At 39.3% G+C, this 14,658-nt stretch overlaps 1 protein-coding gene across 1 annotated transcript; it reads right to left on the reverse strand.

Annotated features, from left to right (window-relative positions):
* Window positions 1-9,322: 9,322 nt before the first annotated feature.
* On the reverse strand, window positions 9,323-14,280 carry LOC112275060 (trafficking protein particle complex II-specific subunit 120 homolog). The gene is made up of 2 exons (XM_024505013.3): window positions 10,535-14,280; window positions 9,323-10,262 (listed from the first exon to the last, which is right to left on the reverse strand). The coding sequence occupies exons 1-2, from the start codon at window positions 13,782-13,784 to the stop codon at window positions 10,075-10,077; spliced, it is 3,438 nt and encodes a 1,145-aa protein (XP_024360781.1). The 5' UTR covers window positions 13,785-14,280; the 3' UTR covers window positions 9,323-10,074.
* Window positions 14,281-14,658: the final 378 nt, after the last annotated feature.

The raw sequence follows: 14,658 nt of genomic DNA on the forward strand, positions 1-14,658 counted from the left end.
TTAAATGGAAAGAAAGGCATATTCAGGCAATGCAAAGATTGAAGAAATTATTGATGTCACCTCCAATATTGAGGAAGGTTGATTATAAGTGCAATAGACCAGTGATTCTTACTGTGGACACTACTCCAATTGCCATTGGATGGACTGTGGGTCAAGATGATTCAAGTGGGAATAGATTTGCAGTTTGATTAGGAGCTAAAGTTTTAAGTATTCGTCAGCGTGCATATTCGCAAGTCAAAAGAGAACTTTGGGGAGTTATTTTGGCTATGAAAACTGAAAAGGACTATTTGATTGGGGCAGTAGTAGTAATTGAAACAGATTGCTTGCTATTGCTTGGAATGATTACTAACTGTTCAACGCCAGATATTGCAATGTTGAGATGGATTGCTTATATTAAGTCATTAAATCCAAAATTTAAGCATGTTATTGGGAAGGAAAATTTAGTAGCAGACATGCTATCTTGAGCAAGATACGAGAGTGAGAACAAAATGGTTGAAGACATTGATGACGTCGAATTAAAATTTTATTCAATATCAAATCTCAACAGAGAAGACAAGCTATTTCTTGAAGAATCTTATGAAGGAGAATTATTGGATATTGGTCATTACTTGAATACCTTGACTAAGTAGAAAAATTGATCTAAAGAAAAATTCAAATAAATAAGAAAAAAAGCATATGGATTTTTACTTCGAGATGGATTCTTATGGAAGAGACCGAAGGAATTGGGATGCCACAACGAGTGATAGGCAAAAAGGAAGAAAAACTAAAATTATTAAAGGAGTTTCATGATAGTTTATGGACATGGCATAGAGGAATCTGGGCTACTTTTGCTAAACTCAAGGAATGATATTGGTGGAAAAATATGTATCGAGATGTGCTCTCATTTGTAAAGTCATGTGAAATCTGTCAATCGTATTCTAATATCCGACATCGAGATGGTCTTCATCCTACGTATCCTCTGGCTATTCATTTTAAATGGATTGTTGATTTGGTTATTATGCCAGTTGAGTTATGGTAGATGAGATATTTGATCTTAGCTCGCGAAGATTTATCAAATCAAGTAGAAGGAAGAGTATTGAGGACAAAATCTACAGAGGGGATTTGTAAGTTTTTGCTTGAAGATGTCATTTGCCGCTATGTGTGCATAGGAAAAATCACTACAAATCGTGGAGAATTAAATGCACAAGAAGCTCGTAAGTTCTTTGAAAGATGTAGAGTTAAACTATCACTGACTACCGCTTATAATTTGGAAGGGAATGCAACAAGCGAACGTGGTCACCCACCGATTGTGAAAGCATTAGTTAAAGCTTGTAATGGGAAAGTTAGAGAGTGGCCACGACTTTTGTCATTTGCATTATGGACTAATCGAACAACACATAGTTCAGTGATAGGATATATGCCAGTAGAACTTATGACAAGTCGAAAATCAATTATGTCGATTGAAAAAAGGGTACTTACTTGGAGTATGCTACCATGGGAAGATGGATGGACAAGAAAAGAACTTCTGGCTATTAGGATTCGATAATTGGAGCAAAGATCTGAAGATGTGCAGATAGTATTGGAAAGATTAAAAAGAACAAGGTTACAAAACAAGGCGCGATTCGATAAGTAACATTGATTGAGACCTAAAACAATCGAGGAAGGTGACTGGATACTTGTTTATGACAATAGTCTGGATAATCAACATAGTACTTTGCGAAAATTTTCAAAATGTTGGTTTGGACTATATGTAGTAACAACTGTTCATGATAATGCGACTTACTCATTATGGGAGTTAGATGGTACAAAATTGAAAATACCAATTGCAGGGAAATGAGTAAAAATATTTAAACGAAGACACGCAGAGATGAATATGGAAGACCTTAATGAAGGTATAGAGATTCCGCAGTAAGAAGATGAAAGTGATTTGAATAATGAAGGTGACAAAGACAAACTGGACAAAGACGTAGAGAATATATTATAAATCAAACAACAATTGAGTAAATTGGTGCATACCGGAGGATGCACAGGTTCAGAGGGGGTGGATGTCGTGTTGTAACATGAATATACCATGAAAATATAAAAAAAGGGGACTTTTATTAATGTTGAGTTACCTCGAATATTGGGAGCAACGATCGATTCCAGTGCCAATATTCAAGGGCCACTTCAGACACCCCATCACAGTCGGTCAAGGCATACTTACCAATAACAAAATGCTCCTTTCGAGTCCAATAGTGGGAGTCAACAGAATTGAAAGGACTAAATTGATGACTGAGCGAGCCTGACGCGAAGGACCAATTTGACCCAATTACGCGAACATCCAGGTCTTACTACGGGCCTCTAAGCCAATCTGATGCGAAGGACTAATTTGACCCAATTACGGGAACATCCAGGTCTTACTACGAGCCTCTTAGCCAATATGAGACCTGATTTGGTCGGGTAACTCAATGTGGTTCTGACTACGGGGGTTTCGATTCCATTTTAGGCTGTCCTATTCTCTGTGCCGTCTTAGAGAATGTTGTTTCTGGAAAAAGAACCTTTTAAAAGGCAAAAAATAGAGGAGAAAGCTTTGAAGGGAGAGCCAATTCCGGATCCAAGACGAAAGATTGAAGAAATTCAGAGGCTAGGGTTTGAAAGAGGAGAGAATTAGGATTAGAAGGGAGGATAGGTTAAGAAATGAAAGGGGAAGAGCTAGCTTCATGCTTTGGGGGAAAAAAGACAAAGAATTGGGGTTTTTTTTTTCTTCATAGGATTTTGGGAAGACTGAGGCAATCGTTGCTGAAAGTCAGTGTTGTACTGGTGAATCGGGGTTTTAATGAAGTGGGTGTGAATACTCTTGACTATTTTGTGAAATTGAAGTTACGTCTATGATTGAAGAATTAAAAGGGTGTCTACAGAATTGAGTATACGGAGTGAATGAAAATTTTTGGATTAATCTAATAAGACAATCAGTGGATACAAGGTCGTGAGTATAAAGCGGTATCGAAGATTAGCAGATTAGGTTGTTCGAGGTTCTCTGTAACGTCTAGAGACGTACTGGTTGGGGCAAAAAGGATTTTGACGAGCAGTCAAAGGACATCCGTATAGATTTACAGTATATTCTTGTAATCGATTATATTCCAATAGTCAAAAACTTATAGATTGCTTGAATATTAGCGAATCTCCATACTACCTTCTACAGCCAGACGCCCGGCGCATTCTCGAGCAGAAAAGCACGTAATACGATAACATTCATTAAATTGATATTAGAAGCACCTTCCACCTGATCATCCAAGATCATAATATCGTCAATCGAAACATCGATGGTTGGTGCACCTAGATCAGGGTTCAAATTGACTTCACAAACTTCCTTATTGTTTTACCTATGCCATATCAATGATGAATTCAATGTAGAATAACACTCTGATGCGATTGCTAGAAGTTGCTTCATAGAAATAGAAGGTCGAATAGCATCCAGATCCTTTAAAATATCATAGGGTTCCATATTTAAGGTAATTCCCAATGTCTTCTTTCTTTTCATTGGGTTGAGTTTAATTTTGAGAAGTAAGATATTCTTCCGTTCTAGATTTAGAATTTGAACAGTAGCCGTAGCTTTCTTGGAATTTGTGCCTCCGAGAAGAACTTTCAATGGATAGGATATTTTTTAAAACTGCATAAAGAACAAAACAGCTTCAAACAAAATAGAAGCCTTCGTATTCGGGACCTCATTGAGTTGCTTGTGATTGTCGTTTTACTTATTCTACAATTCCTTTCAGAATAAACCTATACAGGGAAATTTGAACATAGGAAAAGACTAAGTATATGAATTTTATTTGTTAGGATCACACAATTAACTGTATTTCGAACCACTAAAATACTAAGAAACACTACAATGCTTCCTCCCAGTAACAATACTCCTTCATCAACTGATAACAACAGTGTGCAATCTTGCACTCTCAAAAGACCACTCAAAATACATAATTTCCACCTAACACCAGAAATAACGGACTTCACTTCAACCAATTTGAATTCACAGAATTTCTATAATCACCAACTTCGTTTGTCAAAATACACACAACTCTCAATAAACAACAATCATAATCCTCTAATAACTCCTCATATAATTCAATCACTCAGTATTCCAATTATATAATCAATAACTCATAAATCAATCTTTGATTTATTCTACAGACTGACTTCTCAGTATTCAAAAACTATCCATTAATCTTCAACAACAAAGAAACAAAGAGACAAAGAAGTAGCAGCAAGCTTACCCCGACTCATGACTATCATAGTCTGGCACCCGAACAAACTTTTACAACTCCTATATACTTACTTCTTATTCCTAGATTCTAATCATAATCCTATAATTAATCACTTTTAATAATTAAGTTAACCATCCATCCTCCTGAACTAACTATTCTATGGACTATTAATCTATTGTACCAATATCTTACAAAAACGATTTAATATCTATTCTACATTGCCCAACTAAGTCAAGTTTCATACTAGGTAGGACGCTCGTAACAAGACCTGGATTGGATGTCCCCGTAATTAGATCAAATTGGTCCTTCGCATCAGGCTCACCTAAATATTGAATTGATCCTTTCTCCTTTTGCTGACTTCTAGTAAGAATAGCTTGGACACATTCCATCTGATTTATCGAAGAATCTTGAGGACATTGATTTATCTCCTCCATTTTTCCTTGGTTTTGGATCTACTGATCTTGATTATTAAAATTGAACGGAGCATTACATTATTGATAAGTATGCCCCAACTGCTTACAATTCCAACACACTGGCGCATAATCGTCACTGGCTCTAGGATTGAGACATTCACTGACATAATGACTAATCTGTATGCAACAAAAACAACGAAGTGGACTTTTTGCACCCCCATCAAGCATAGTGGATGTCTCCACCGATATATACCTACTAGACTTGTTCTATGTAGGATTAGAAAATGATCTTGGTTGTCCCGTTGGTACGGAGGGTACTTGGTTTGACCACGTTTCTAACCTAAAAAATCAATTAAAGACACCTATAAAATTAAAGCAATGTCTATGAAGCTTCTAAAGAGCTTTTATAGAAGATATTATAGAATCGACCTACTTTTATCTACTATAATCTAAATCATATAAGTAATTATTGGTTTACATGTGTATGTCCGTGACAATACAATTGCTTGATTGCACTTATTCTACTTGTTTTGTGATTTGCTTCTTTTATTCTTATTCTTGCTACTTCCACTTCACACCACCCATTACAAGGAATTCATAATTGAGGCCATCTTATAATTGGATTGAAGAGTAAATTTTATACTCACACATGGATAGTATGAATCATGACTATCACGACCACATCCAATTATTGGTGTTGACAATAGATAAGTATCAATCATGTTGAATTTCTATAATATTTTTTTAATATATATTAGTTAGTAGAAAAAAAAATGCTACATTCTATAAGATGTATAATCTGAAGTCCAATGTAGAAAGTTATTATTTCAAGCATTTTCATTTCAAACTCAAAGATAAATAGGTTAGTAGCTGCAATGTATGCAGATCTAATATCCACTAGGTTAAGATCATCAACATATACAACAATGATCACAAAACCAATTTTATCTCATTTGATAAATAAATAAGAGATTAGTGGATCACTTATAAATTTATTTATAATTAAATAATTTTAAAGACATTGATAAAATATACATCCAAATTATTTTATACTATATAAGGCTTTTTTTAATTTAATATCTTGATATTATATTGAAATAGGTACATTTGAAGTTCTTATTTTCAAACTAGGTAGAACTTTCATATAAATATTTGTACCAAGAGAACTATACAAATATGTAGTTATCACATCCATAAGATGCATCTCAAGGGTGGCATAAACTGCCATTTTAATAATATATCAAAATGTAATTGAATCCATGATTGAAGATTATGTAGATTCATAATTAATGCCAAATCATTGGATAAATCTTTGGGCAACAAGATGAGCTTTATAGCAGATTATTTGACCTTTAGTATCTTGCTAGCATATTAATACCATCTTATATCCTATATAGTAAGAAGTAAGAGTATCTATAATTAGACCAAAGTCTTTCTTCTTATGCAAAGAAGCATATTCTTTCTTGATAGAAATTTCCTATTTTAATTAGTCAAAGCGACGCATTGCTTCCTAGATGGTTTGAGATTTAGGATCTTTTTTCTTATAAGAAAGAACTTCTGCAATAATGAATACAAATAAATCATCTATTTTAATAGATGGTCTATTCCAAATATCATTTGTAGCATAATATAGAATAGATAATTATATATTCAACTTAATTTTAGTCTTCCTAATTTCCAATTTTTTTATTACATGACATAAAGGTATAATTTGTATGAATATATCATCATTGATTGATAGTCCCATAGGATAAGTAGGAACTTCTACAAAAACAATATCAGAATTATCACATGTTATAGCCTTCTTCTTTTGTAGTTGCTTATCTTGTCGATAAGTCTTTTTAATTTTTGATGTTTTAATCTGAGGTATATTAGTTAGTCGTATTGCAATCTGAGGAGGTTCATTTTGAGCCTCATTAATTAGAATTCTTGTAATCCAAAGCGCATCATTAAAGCCATCAGGAGTTTTATCTACAATCCATTTTAAATACAAAATCTTTGCAACTTCAATTTCAATCAAAGATATTCTAGGATCAAGATTTATTGTAAATATTTTTAGTGCTTCAAATACAAGTACTATATTATTTTTTTGATTAAATACTCCACCTCTAAGAGATGGATATATGTTCTCTTTAAAACAGTAATTTTTAAAAACGTACATATAATAATGTGCAAGTTGATGGATCAATAAACAAATAATGCTTGATGAATCAAAACCAACATATATGCCCTTTTGTTGATGAATTCTAATAGTATGCCATTGAAGTTCTGATACTAGAATCCAAACATGGCAACTAAACATCTGTAGATAAAATGTATTTAGAACATGACCCGAAAGGAGCTCTTATGGTGTAATAATTTTAAGAAAAGAAGGACAAAGGCATATTAATGCTATAGCATGAAAAATTACATAATCCTACATAGATGCAAGTAAATTTACTTGAAAAACAAGTAGTCAGGTAATGAGTTGTATATGCTTTATAAATGACTCTACAAGTCCATTTTGAGCATGTTCATGTTGAACAAAATATGTCAAGTCAATTCTTATTACAATATAATAGTCTTTAAAAGACTTTGATGCAAATTCTTTTACATTATCTATACGTAATGTTTTAATAGAATAATTAAGAAAATGTACTTGAAAAATATAAGAATAGATATAAGATTGGCAAATACCATGTTTTAAATTGATAATTATAAAATCTATGATTGTTTGCATGATGCATCAACAATGATCAAAAAATAACAAGATGGTCCAGATATTGGATTAATAGAACCACAAATATTACCATGCAACCTTTCAAGTATTGGTGGTAACTTTCATTGAAGTTTTTAAATTGAAAGCCTAGCAATCATCTTATCTTGTACACATGTACAACATAATTTCATAGAATCTCTATTTACAAGTCTTAAATTATGTCTAATTATATATAGAATTATCTTCCAATAAAATATAGATTCAAGATGTTCCAATCGTCCATGCCAAAGACAAAAATGACTCTTTATTATAGATGATGCAAAATTAAATGTAATGGAAGGTTGGATTGCAATCTAGTATAAACCATTTGTCACAGCAAAAGCTTTTTCTATGACTTTATCATTTTTTATAAGAATCAAAACCTCCCACTTATCTAGAATTGCAGTTGAGAGGTGATAACTATTGGCATACTCATCTTGATAGTTGATCAGACTCTTAGATGGTGAGGATGCAAATATTATATGTTTATACTTTATAATAGAACTCACAAGCAATTTTAACATTGTTGTCCCCTCTTAGAAATGAAACGCATTTGTTCTAGCCATAGTCATCAAATTTCTAGTTTACCAAGTTAAAGATTTTTTAGTAAAAAATCATCTATCTTGCAGAATAGTATGTATTGTTACAAAATCAATGAATGCATCATTTGACTCATCTTTAGAATTTTTATCATTTATATAAGCTTCTAAATCATCAACACCAATTGAATCCATGGACACATCCATGGTATGAACTTCACAAGCCTTAGCTCGAAGTTTCTTATTTTTTTGAAATATTTTAACAAAGTATTTTGAAATATGGCAAGCATGTCTCAAATATCCAATCATTCCATATTTATGGCAAGAATGCATCTCTGATTTTTGTTTTTTAATGTAATTCGGTATAAAACATTTATTCTTTTCATATGGGCAGAAATAGATACGTCCATGATTGAAGTGGTGCTTATGAGCACTTTTTCCATATTTGTATATTTTTTCTTAGACTTTGAAATATATATAAGATCATCAAAAGATTTCTTACAATCATCATGTGCACGTGGAAGGAAAATGGTCTTTTGATGATCAAACCTGGATTTAAGATTCTCCTAAAACTTGGTTGGATCTTCCATTTCCATATATTGATGTGGTAATGCAAGTACAAGATGATGACAAAGGAAAAGAAGTACTTTCCAATGGATAGCAAGAGGAATTGAAGTACTTACAATAAGAGATTCTTCAAAGAAAATTACATCTGAGAGTTGTTCTTGAAATAAATTTGTTTTTGCTATTTTTTTCCATAATAGATAATTATTTCCATTGATAGCCAATATGTTTGTGTACATAAATAATGGACTGGAGTCACACCATGACAAACCCAAGTGGCCTGCATAGAATGGACCACTTGGGGTGGTGTTAGAAGAGGGCATGAGGACCATTTCCATGTATGTATGTGTGTACATATGTCTGTCTGTCTATGACCTGAGCAAAGCAACTGGTCCCAGCTTCTTCTTCTGCATCTTCCTCCTCCTGTACACAAGGCTCACATAGTAGAGGGGTTTGCATAGGTCAGTTGAAAAGCTTATTAACCCTTGAATATGTCTCACTGTGGTGCTGTTGAAGAATGAAGTGGTGCCAGCAAACTCTACGTGTCGTCAAAGGCGTGATTTAGTTTCTGAGTCTGCAGCTGCGGTGACTTCCCCTTAAATCCCGTAAATTGGGAACACAAATTGGGTTGTGCACTCGAGCTCTCAAGGTTGTCTTTTCTTTTAGTAGGGCAATTATCAATAAGCAGAAGAAGCTCTGCTGCTACTTACGGGGTCGTGGCTTTTGATCCACCTCGCAAACCCATACTTTGAGGATAACTTGCTGGAGGTGCTTTAGAGGTGGATATCGGCTTTGATTACGGGGATTCCACATGGAACCAAAGCGTGGCACAAGGACTCTCGTAGATAAGTAATTTCAACAACTTTCCAATTTCGTAGAAAAGATATTACTTCATAAGCCTTGCCAAACATACAGAGAATCGACCATCATCAGTTTGCAAGTTCCAGAGGATTACAATTACAGAGTGAGGCAGATCAAGGCCTCATTTTGCCTATACTAGGAAATATCCAGCACCCATTACTTCCGCTGAGCTCTGTACATTCTTCCGGTGTTCTGAAGTGCAGAATAAATGCTTGTGGCGAGCTTTAGGCCCAGGAAAGAAGACTGTTCCGCAATTAAAAGCAAAGATCCTAGACCTGCTCCACCAGTTGAACCAGTGCCACCGTTGAAAGTGCCAACCATCGGTGAACAAACTGTGTAACGGCCCAGGAGAGCGAGAATATTGTTCTACATGTAAACCTGCACCAACCTCGCGGGCGAAGGTAATGCTAACATTCCACTTGTCCTGTGGTTATTGGAGAAAAATGAATAAACTATCTCTTGAGGGTACTCGCCCAGCATGACATAGTTCAGAATAAGGATGCCGCTGAACCCCATTTCTTTTTGAACTTGGCCACCTGAAGACGAGCTACGAATTTGTACCATATCGCTGTAACCAGGGCTCAACACGTCAGGCAGCTTGAAAACGCGGCTTGACACGCAGACCTAGAAGGGACACTACGAGCTCAGGAGATATCAAACGGTCTCCTGGTCGAGCGATCCACTGTGCGTGCTCTCACATACAGTTCAGATGACACAGCGATGTCGACTGGCAAAGATTAGCTAGTTTCTACAACATCCACTGCGAAGGGGGGCCCGGTGTAGCTTAAGGCTTCATGACCAGGTTGAGAATTAATCACAGCTGAACCCAATAGCGTGTATTGACCAGGGACCAAGAAACAGAGGGAAAACCGGTGCACCACCTCTCCAAGGGCTCCCACTTCCACATTCACTCTGTCGAGTGTTCCTATCATCACAACGCCACATTACTTCATAAAAATAAAAATAAATCAAGACAACTGAATACATAAAACCATACAGCACAAGGCCCAACCACTCTCATCGACCCAGATTTGAAATTAACCACAGCACACGAATCCAGTAGGCAGCAACCACACGATGCATCTTCGAACCAAATGCGAAAATCCAGCACACACAGTGCACAAAAACAAGCAGGATGCAAAAGAAACCACAACTACACCCCAAGGGCGAAAGGCATAGTTCGCAGTAAGAACTCACCAGCCCAGAGCACTGTTGCCTTGGTGCCAGCAGCACCCAAGCAACTTGTACCAGTCACATCCCGGCAGGTGACACTAAGTGTCATTTTGACAGCCTCGTTGGTGTTGTTTCGGACCAACATTTCAATGGGTGCCAGTTCCCGAACACCAAATCCGCCCTTATTGTCAGTAGAGAGGCCTCCATCATCTGCCTCCACCTTCTGCAGACCTATTCTGGGAGACCCGGGAAGACTATCAAGGTCACCACTGTCTCTAACGCTTCTTAGTGAAGGAGCTGAAATCGAGGTTTTCGCAAGTCGAAAACCGAATGTTAAAGAATCGGGCAATAGAATTTTCAGTACAGATGCCTGCAGAGCTTCTCTAAGAGCATCCTTTATCGGCAATTCCCCTGCACTGTTACGCCCAGAAGTCCACCTCACACATATTTTTGAACTGAGCTCGTCAATTGCTGCATTCAGCTCAACTTTGGCCTGCCGCTCTATTCCGTCCTTCGACTGTATCATGGACTCTCTTCGTATAGACACTCGTGCAAGACTGGCTTTGTCCAGGCCAGCTAGCTTGAAGCGCTCCAATGGGATAAGCACACGAGCAGCGTAATCTCGGTCTATCCTTGTTCGAGGGTACAAACATTCGGCATCCTCCACCATACTTCCTCCCTCTCCAGCCTCTTTGCTGGTGACAACAATCTCAAATAGAACATCCGTTGCGTTCCAGAGCTCCAGCTCTAAGAGTCGCATGCCCCAGCTACCTCTGTAAGGATCCATTTTCACTAGACTTTCCTCACTCTCCGACGGTTGGTCGCGAGCAACAGAGTCGGGAAGTGAGCTGCTGATGTTCGCTGCCACTTCCATAGATAAGAACTTGGCTTGCACGAGACACAGGCCTTTCAAGACATGCAGTTGCAGTGGCAAGGCTACTCTCCTGCCAGGAGGTGGATCAGCCCCTTCTTGGAGCAACGGCCCTGCGTAGTGAATGACCAGCATCGGACTTGCAGTGTCTTTCGTAAGCCTCACAAGATTGCGCAGATCTATATCAGCTGTAGGTGCGCCAGCTTTCAAAGTCACTGGTACGACCACAGTGGCACCAGGGGGCAATGGTAAAGCATCTTCCAGCACACTGTGTCCAATGCACATCACATGCTGCTGTTGTTTTCCCGTTAATGTCATGTGAGCCTCGACTACCGGTACTACGCCTGCATTGGACAAACTGATTTGCATCTCTCTGATTTCGCCCTCGTATAAAACAGCGGCTCCTTCTCCACTCACTACTCGTGCCACGAGCATTGGCAACGGAGGGACCACCTCTACCTTCTCATACTGGGCAGGCTGGTGAACCTTGTGCCCACTCCGAAAGACATCCAATAGTGCTGTCCCTTTCACTGAACCCCATTCACAAACTTCTTCGAATAGGTGCTCTGTTATTACTCCAAAGCACTTCACGATGCAGCCCCTAACCGTGAGCGACCCTACTGAGAGAGGCAATCCAGATAGTGACACAACTTGACCCGAACTCGGGGGCAGTGTGACCGAAACAGGAAAAGCCTCGAATTGTGTATGCTCCACGGACAGTGCAATGCTCTCAACAGTAACCTCAAACACACAAGGGTTGGCAAGCTCCACTAAAACTTCCACGGGCTCCCCTACAACCCATGTGACGGAAATTCTAGTGTTAGCATCACCCTTCGCAGTAAAAGGAGTGTAAATGAAAGGACCAGTTGAAGTGCGCCCCTTCCACCATTCCTTGTTGCTAGCACTTCGTTTTACAATTTCCCTATCTGCTGGCATTGCAGTATAGGAGTGTAATCTTACGAAAGGAATACCTGGGTCGACTGACCTCGTCCCAGGGTCAAGACGCTTGGCAGACATAGAAAGAGCAGTTGCCAAGGTTGATTGCGAACTTGGTGGAATCAGAGGGAAATGATTTCTGAGCAAACGAGCAGCCGCATTCCAAGCAGCCAATGCATCCCCTGCGCGAACTGCAGCAGAGAGCATGTCGTACAATACGTCCACTTGCAATGTGCTCCATTCACCCACCTGTCTCTCTTTCCCTTCCGCCTTGTTACTCAAGCATTTGTATGACTCTGCAGTGAGGGACATTACCTGTAGGGCACTAACGGCAGCCCAATGACTATGTTGCTGTTGGTACAACAAACCTACTTGGCGTGCGTAAAAGGCTGCCTTTCGATCGTAGCCGATCGCAGCAAAGATCCGGGCCGCTTCCACATTGACCACCAATCGATCACTAGCATCCATCAAACCCTTCGACCATTCCACGGCTCCCATCACTAGCTCCATCACTTCTTTCGCAAGCTCCTTCCTGCAGAGGAACCTCGCGAGCTTCAGAGTTGCTTCCAGCTCAAAGGACAATGCCGTAGCCCTGCGATAGAGCTGGATTACCTCTGAGTATCGAAATTGCACTTCTTGTTCCAACAAATAATCTTTGTGCCCAGCTCGATCCAAAACAAGAGCACAGACATAACCCTCAATGGCTCCGGCTTGCCACAAACTATCGCCAGTGAGCCGAGCTAATTCGATAGCAGTATAGTAGTGAGAATTGGCATCCAATGGTGACCCTGCGAGCAAGCAATAATCCCCCATCGTTTTTTGAACTCGACCTAACTTCCTCTTCTTATTCACTTCGTCGGAAGTAAGAGAAACCTGGGAATCCAACGGTGTGACAAGGCGCACGGGTTTGAGATGCAGCACCCAGCTCTCGAAAGCCATGAGCAACGACGCCGCAAAGTCCTGCATCAAAATCTGCATGTGGCTTTTCAGCTTCTGGCGATCCATGGTCGGGAACATCACCAGAAACTCTTTCTTTTTCTCATCATCCGAGTCTATCTGAACATCCGTCGGATGAAACGCAAAACATCTAGTCACCTGGGCGGACGGATACGCCTTGCAGATCGTCAGAAACTGGTCATACGCGGTACTAATATCTGGCGTAAGAGGAAGATGGCACAATCCTATCACTCCCAGAATCTTTCTGTGCGCCTGGAAGTCTTCCCAGGGACTCTTCGACGCACCGCCCACCATAAATTTCAGCAACAAGCTTCCCGTTTCCCATAGCTGCTGTGAAAACGGGCTTTTCTGATGCTCGGTGTAATAAGTACTCACAGTTGACAGCGGAATCTGGGCATGCTGCACTAACATCTCTACGTAGTCGCGGAATTGCGATGGGGGCATCTCTCCGATGGCCACCACCGCCACCCGTATCATGCTGCCCCCTTCCACGCTGACCTCCGGCTCCATCGCCGCACCCTACTTCCGACCCTGGCCAACACGAAATCCCTCCCCCGCAGAAACCCTACAAATGCAACCACCGCGCCAGGCCGCGGCCCATCACAACCCCACGACGCACGCTAGAAAAGAAAGTAGGCACCGCCCAGCGATCAGAGCAGCAACCTGGCTACGAGGAGGAGGGAGCACTCACTGCCTGTCCGGGCTGTCCGGGTGCAGTGCTGCTGAGGGGCTCTTCTTCCCGCCGAGGCCATCATGGGCATCATGGTTATGGGCCCCTATCGACGAGAAGCGTTGCTGCACCGCCAGCACCAACACAAGCACAGGGCGAGAGAGAGAGAGCGAGAGCGAGAGCGGGTGTGCCTCCCTCCACCACCACCAACCAGCACCGCTGAGCTGCGGGGAGCGCCGGGGCACAGCACAGCATTAGCAAGGCAGAGAGCAGAGAGAGCACAGAGAGCATGGCACTGGGACTAGGGTGCTCCTCCTCCTCCTCCTCAATTCTTCTAAAGGCTCAAGGGATTTTGCCTCCACGAATGGGCTTCATTGTTTCATTCAACTCTTCTACATTTGTTTATACATTTAGCACAGATTTTCTTGCTTTGCAAAGTATCTGAGAAAATATATGCCATTCATGTCCATAGAGATTGTAGAATATGAGTCACAAATTATATAACATAATGTTTAAAATATTCCACACAAAACCCTTTTTTATTTTATGTTTTGCCTATGTTTTAAAGATTAAACTTGTATTTAGATGAAAAATAAGAAATTGTTGAAAGAGAAGAAATATATTACTTGATTAAGATAGTGTGCATAATGTATACAAATATATAAATACATTAAGCAACAACAAAAGAAGAAACTGATTAGTTTTTTCAGTTGC

This window comes from Physcomitrium patens, chromosome 22, assembly GCF_059467195.1.
Source record: "Physcomitrium patens ecotype Gransden chromosome 22, ASM5946719v1, whole genome shotgun sequence".
Lineage (NCBI taxonomy): Eukaryota > Viridiplantae > Streptophyta > Bryopsida > Funariales > Funariaceae > Physcomitrium > Physcomitrium patens.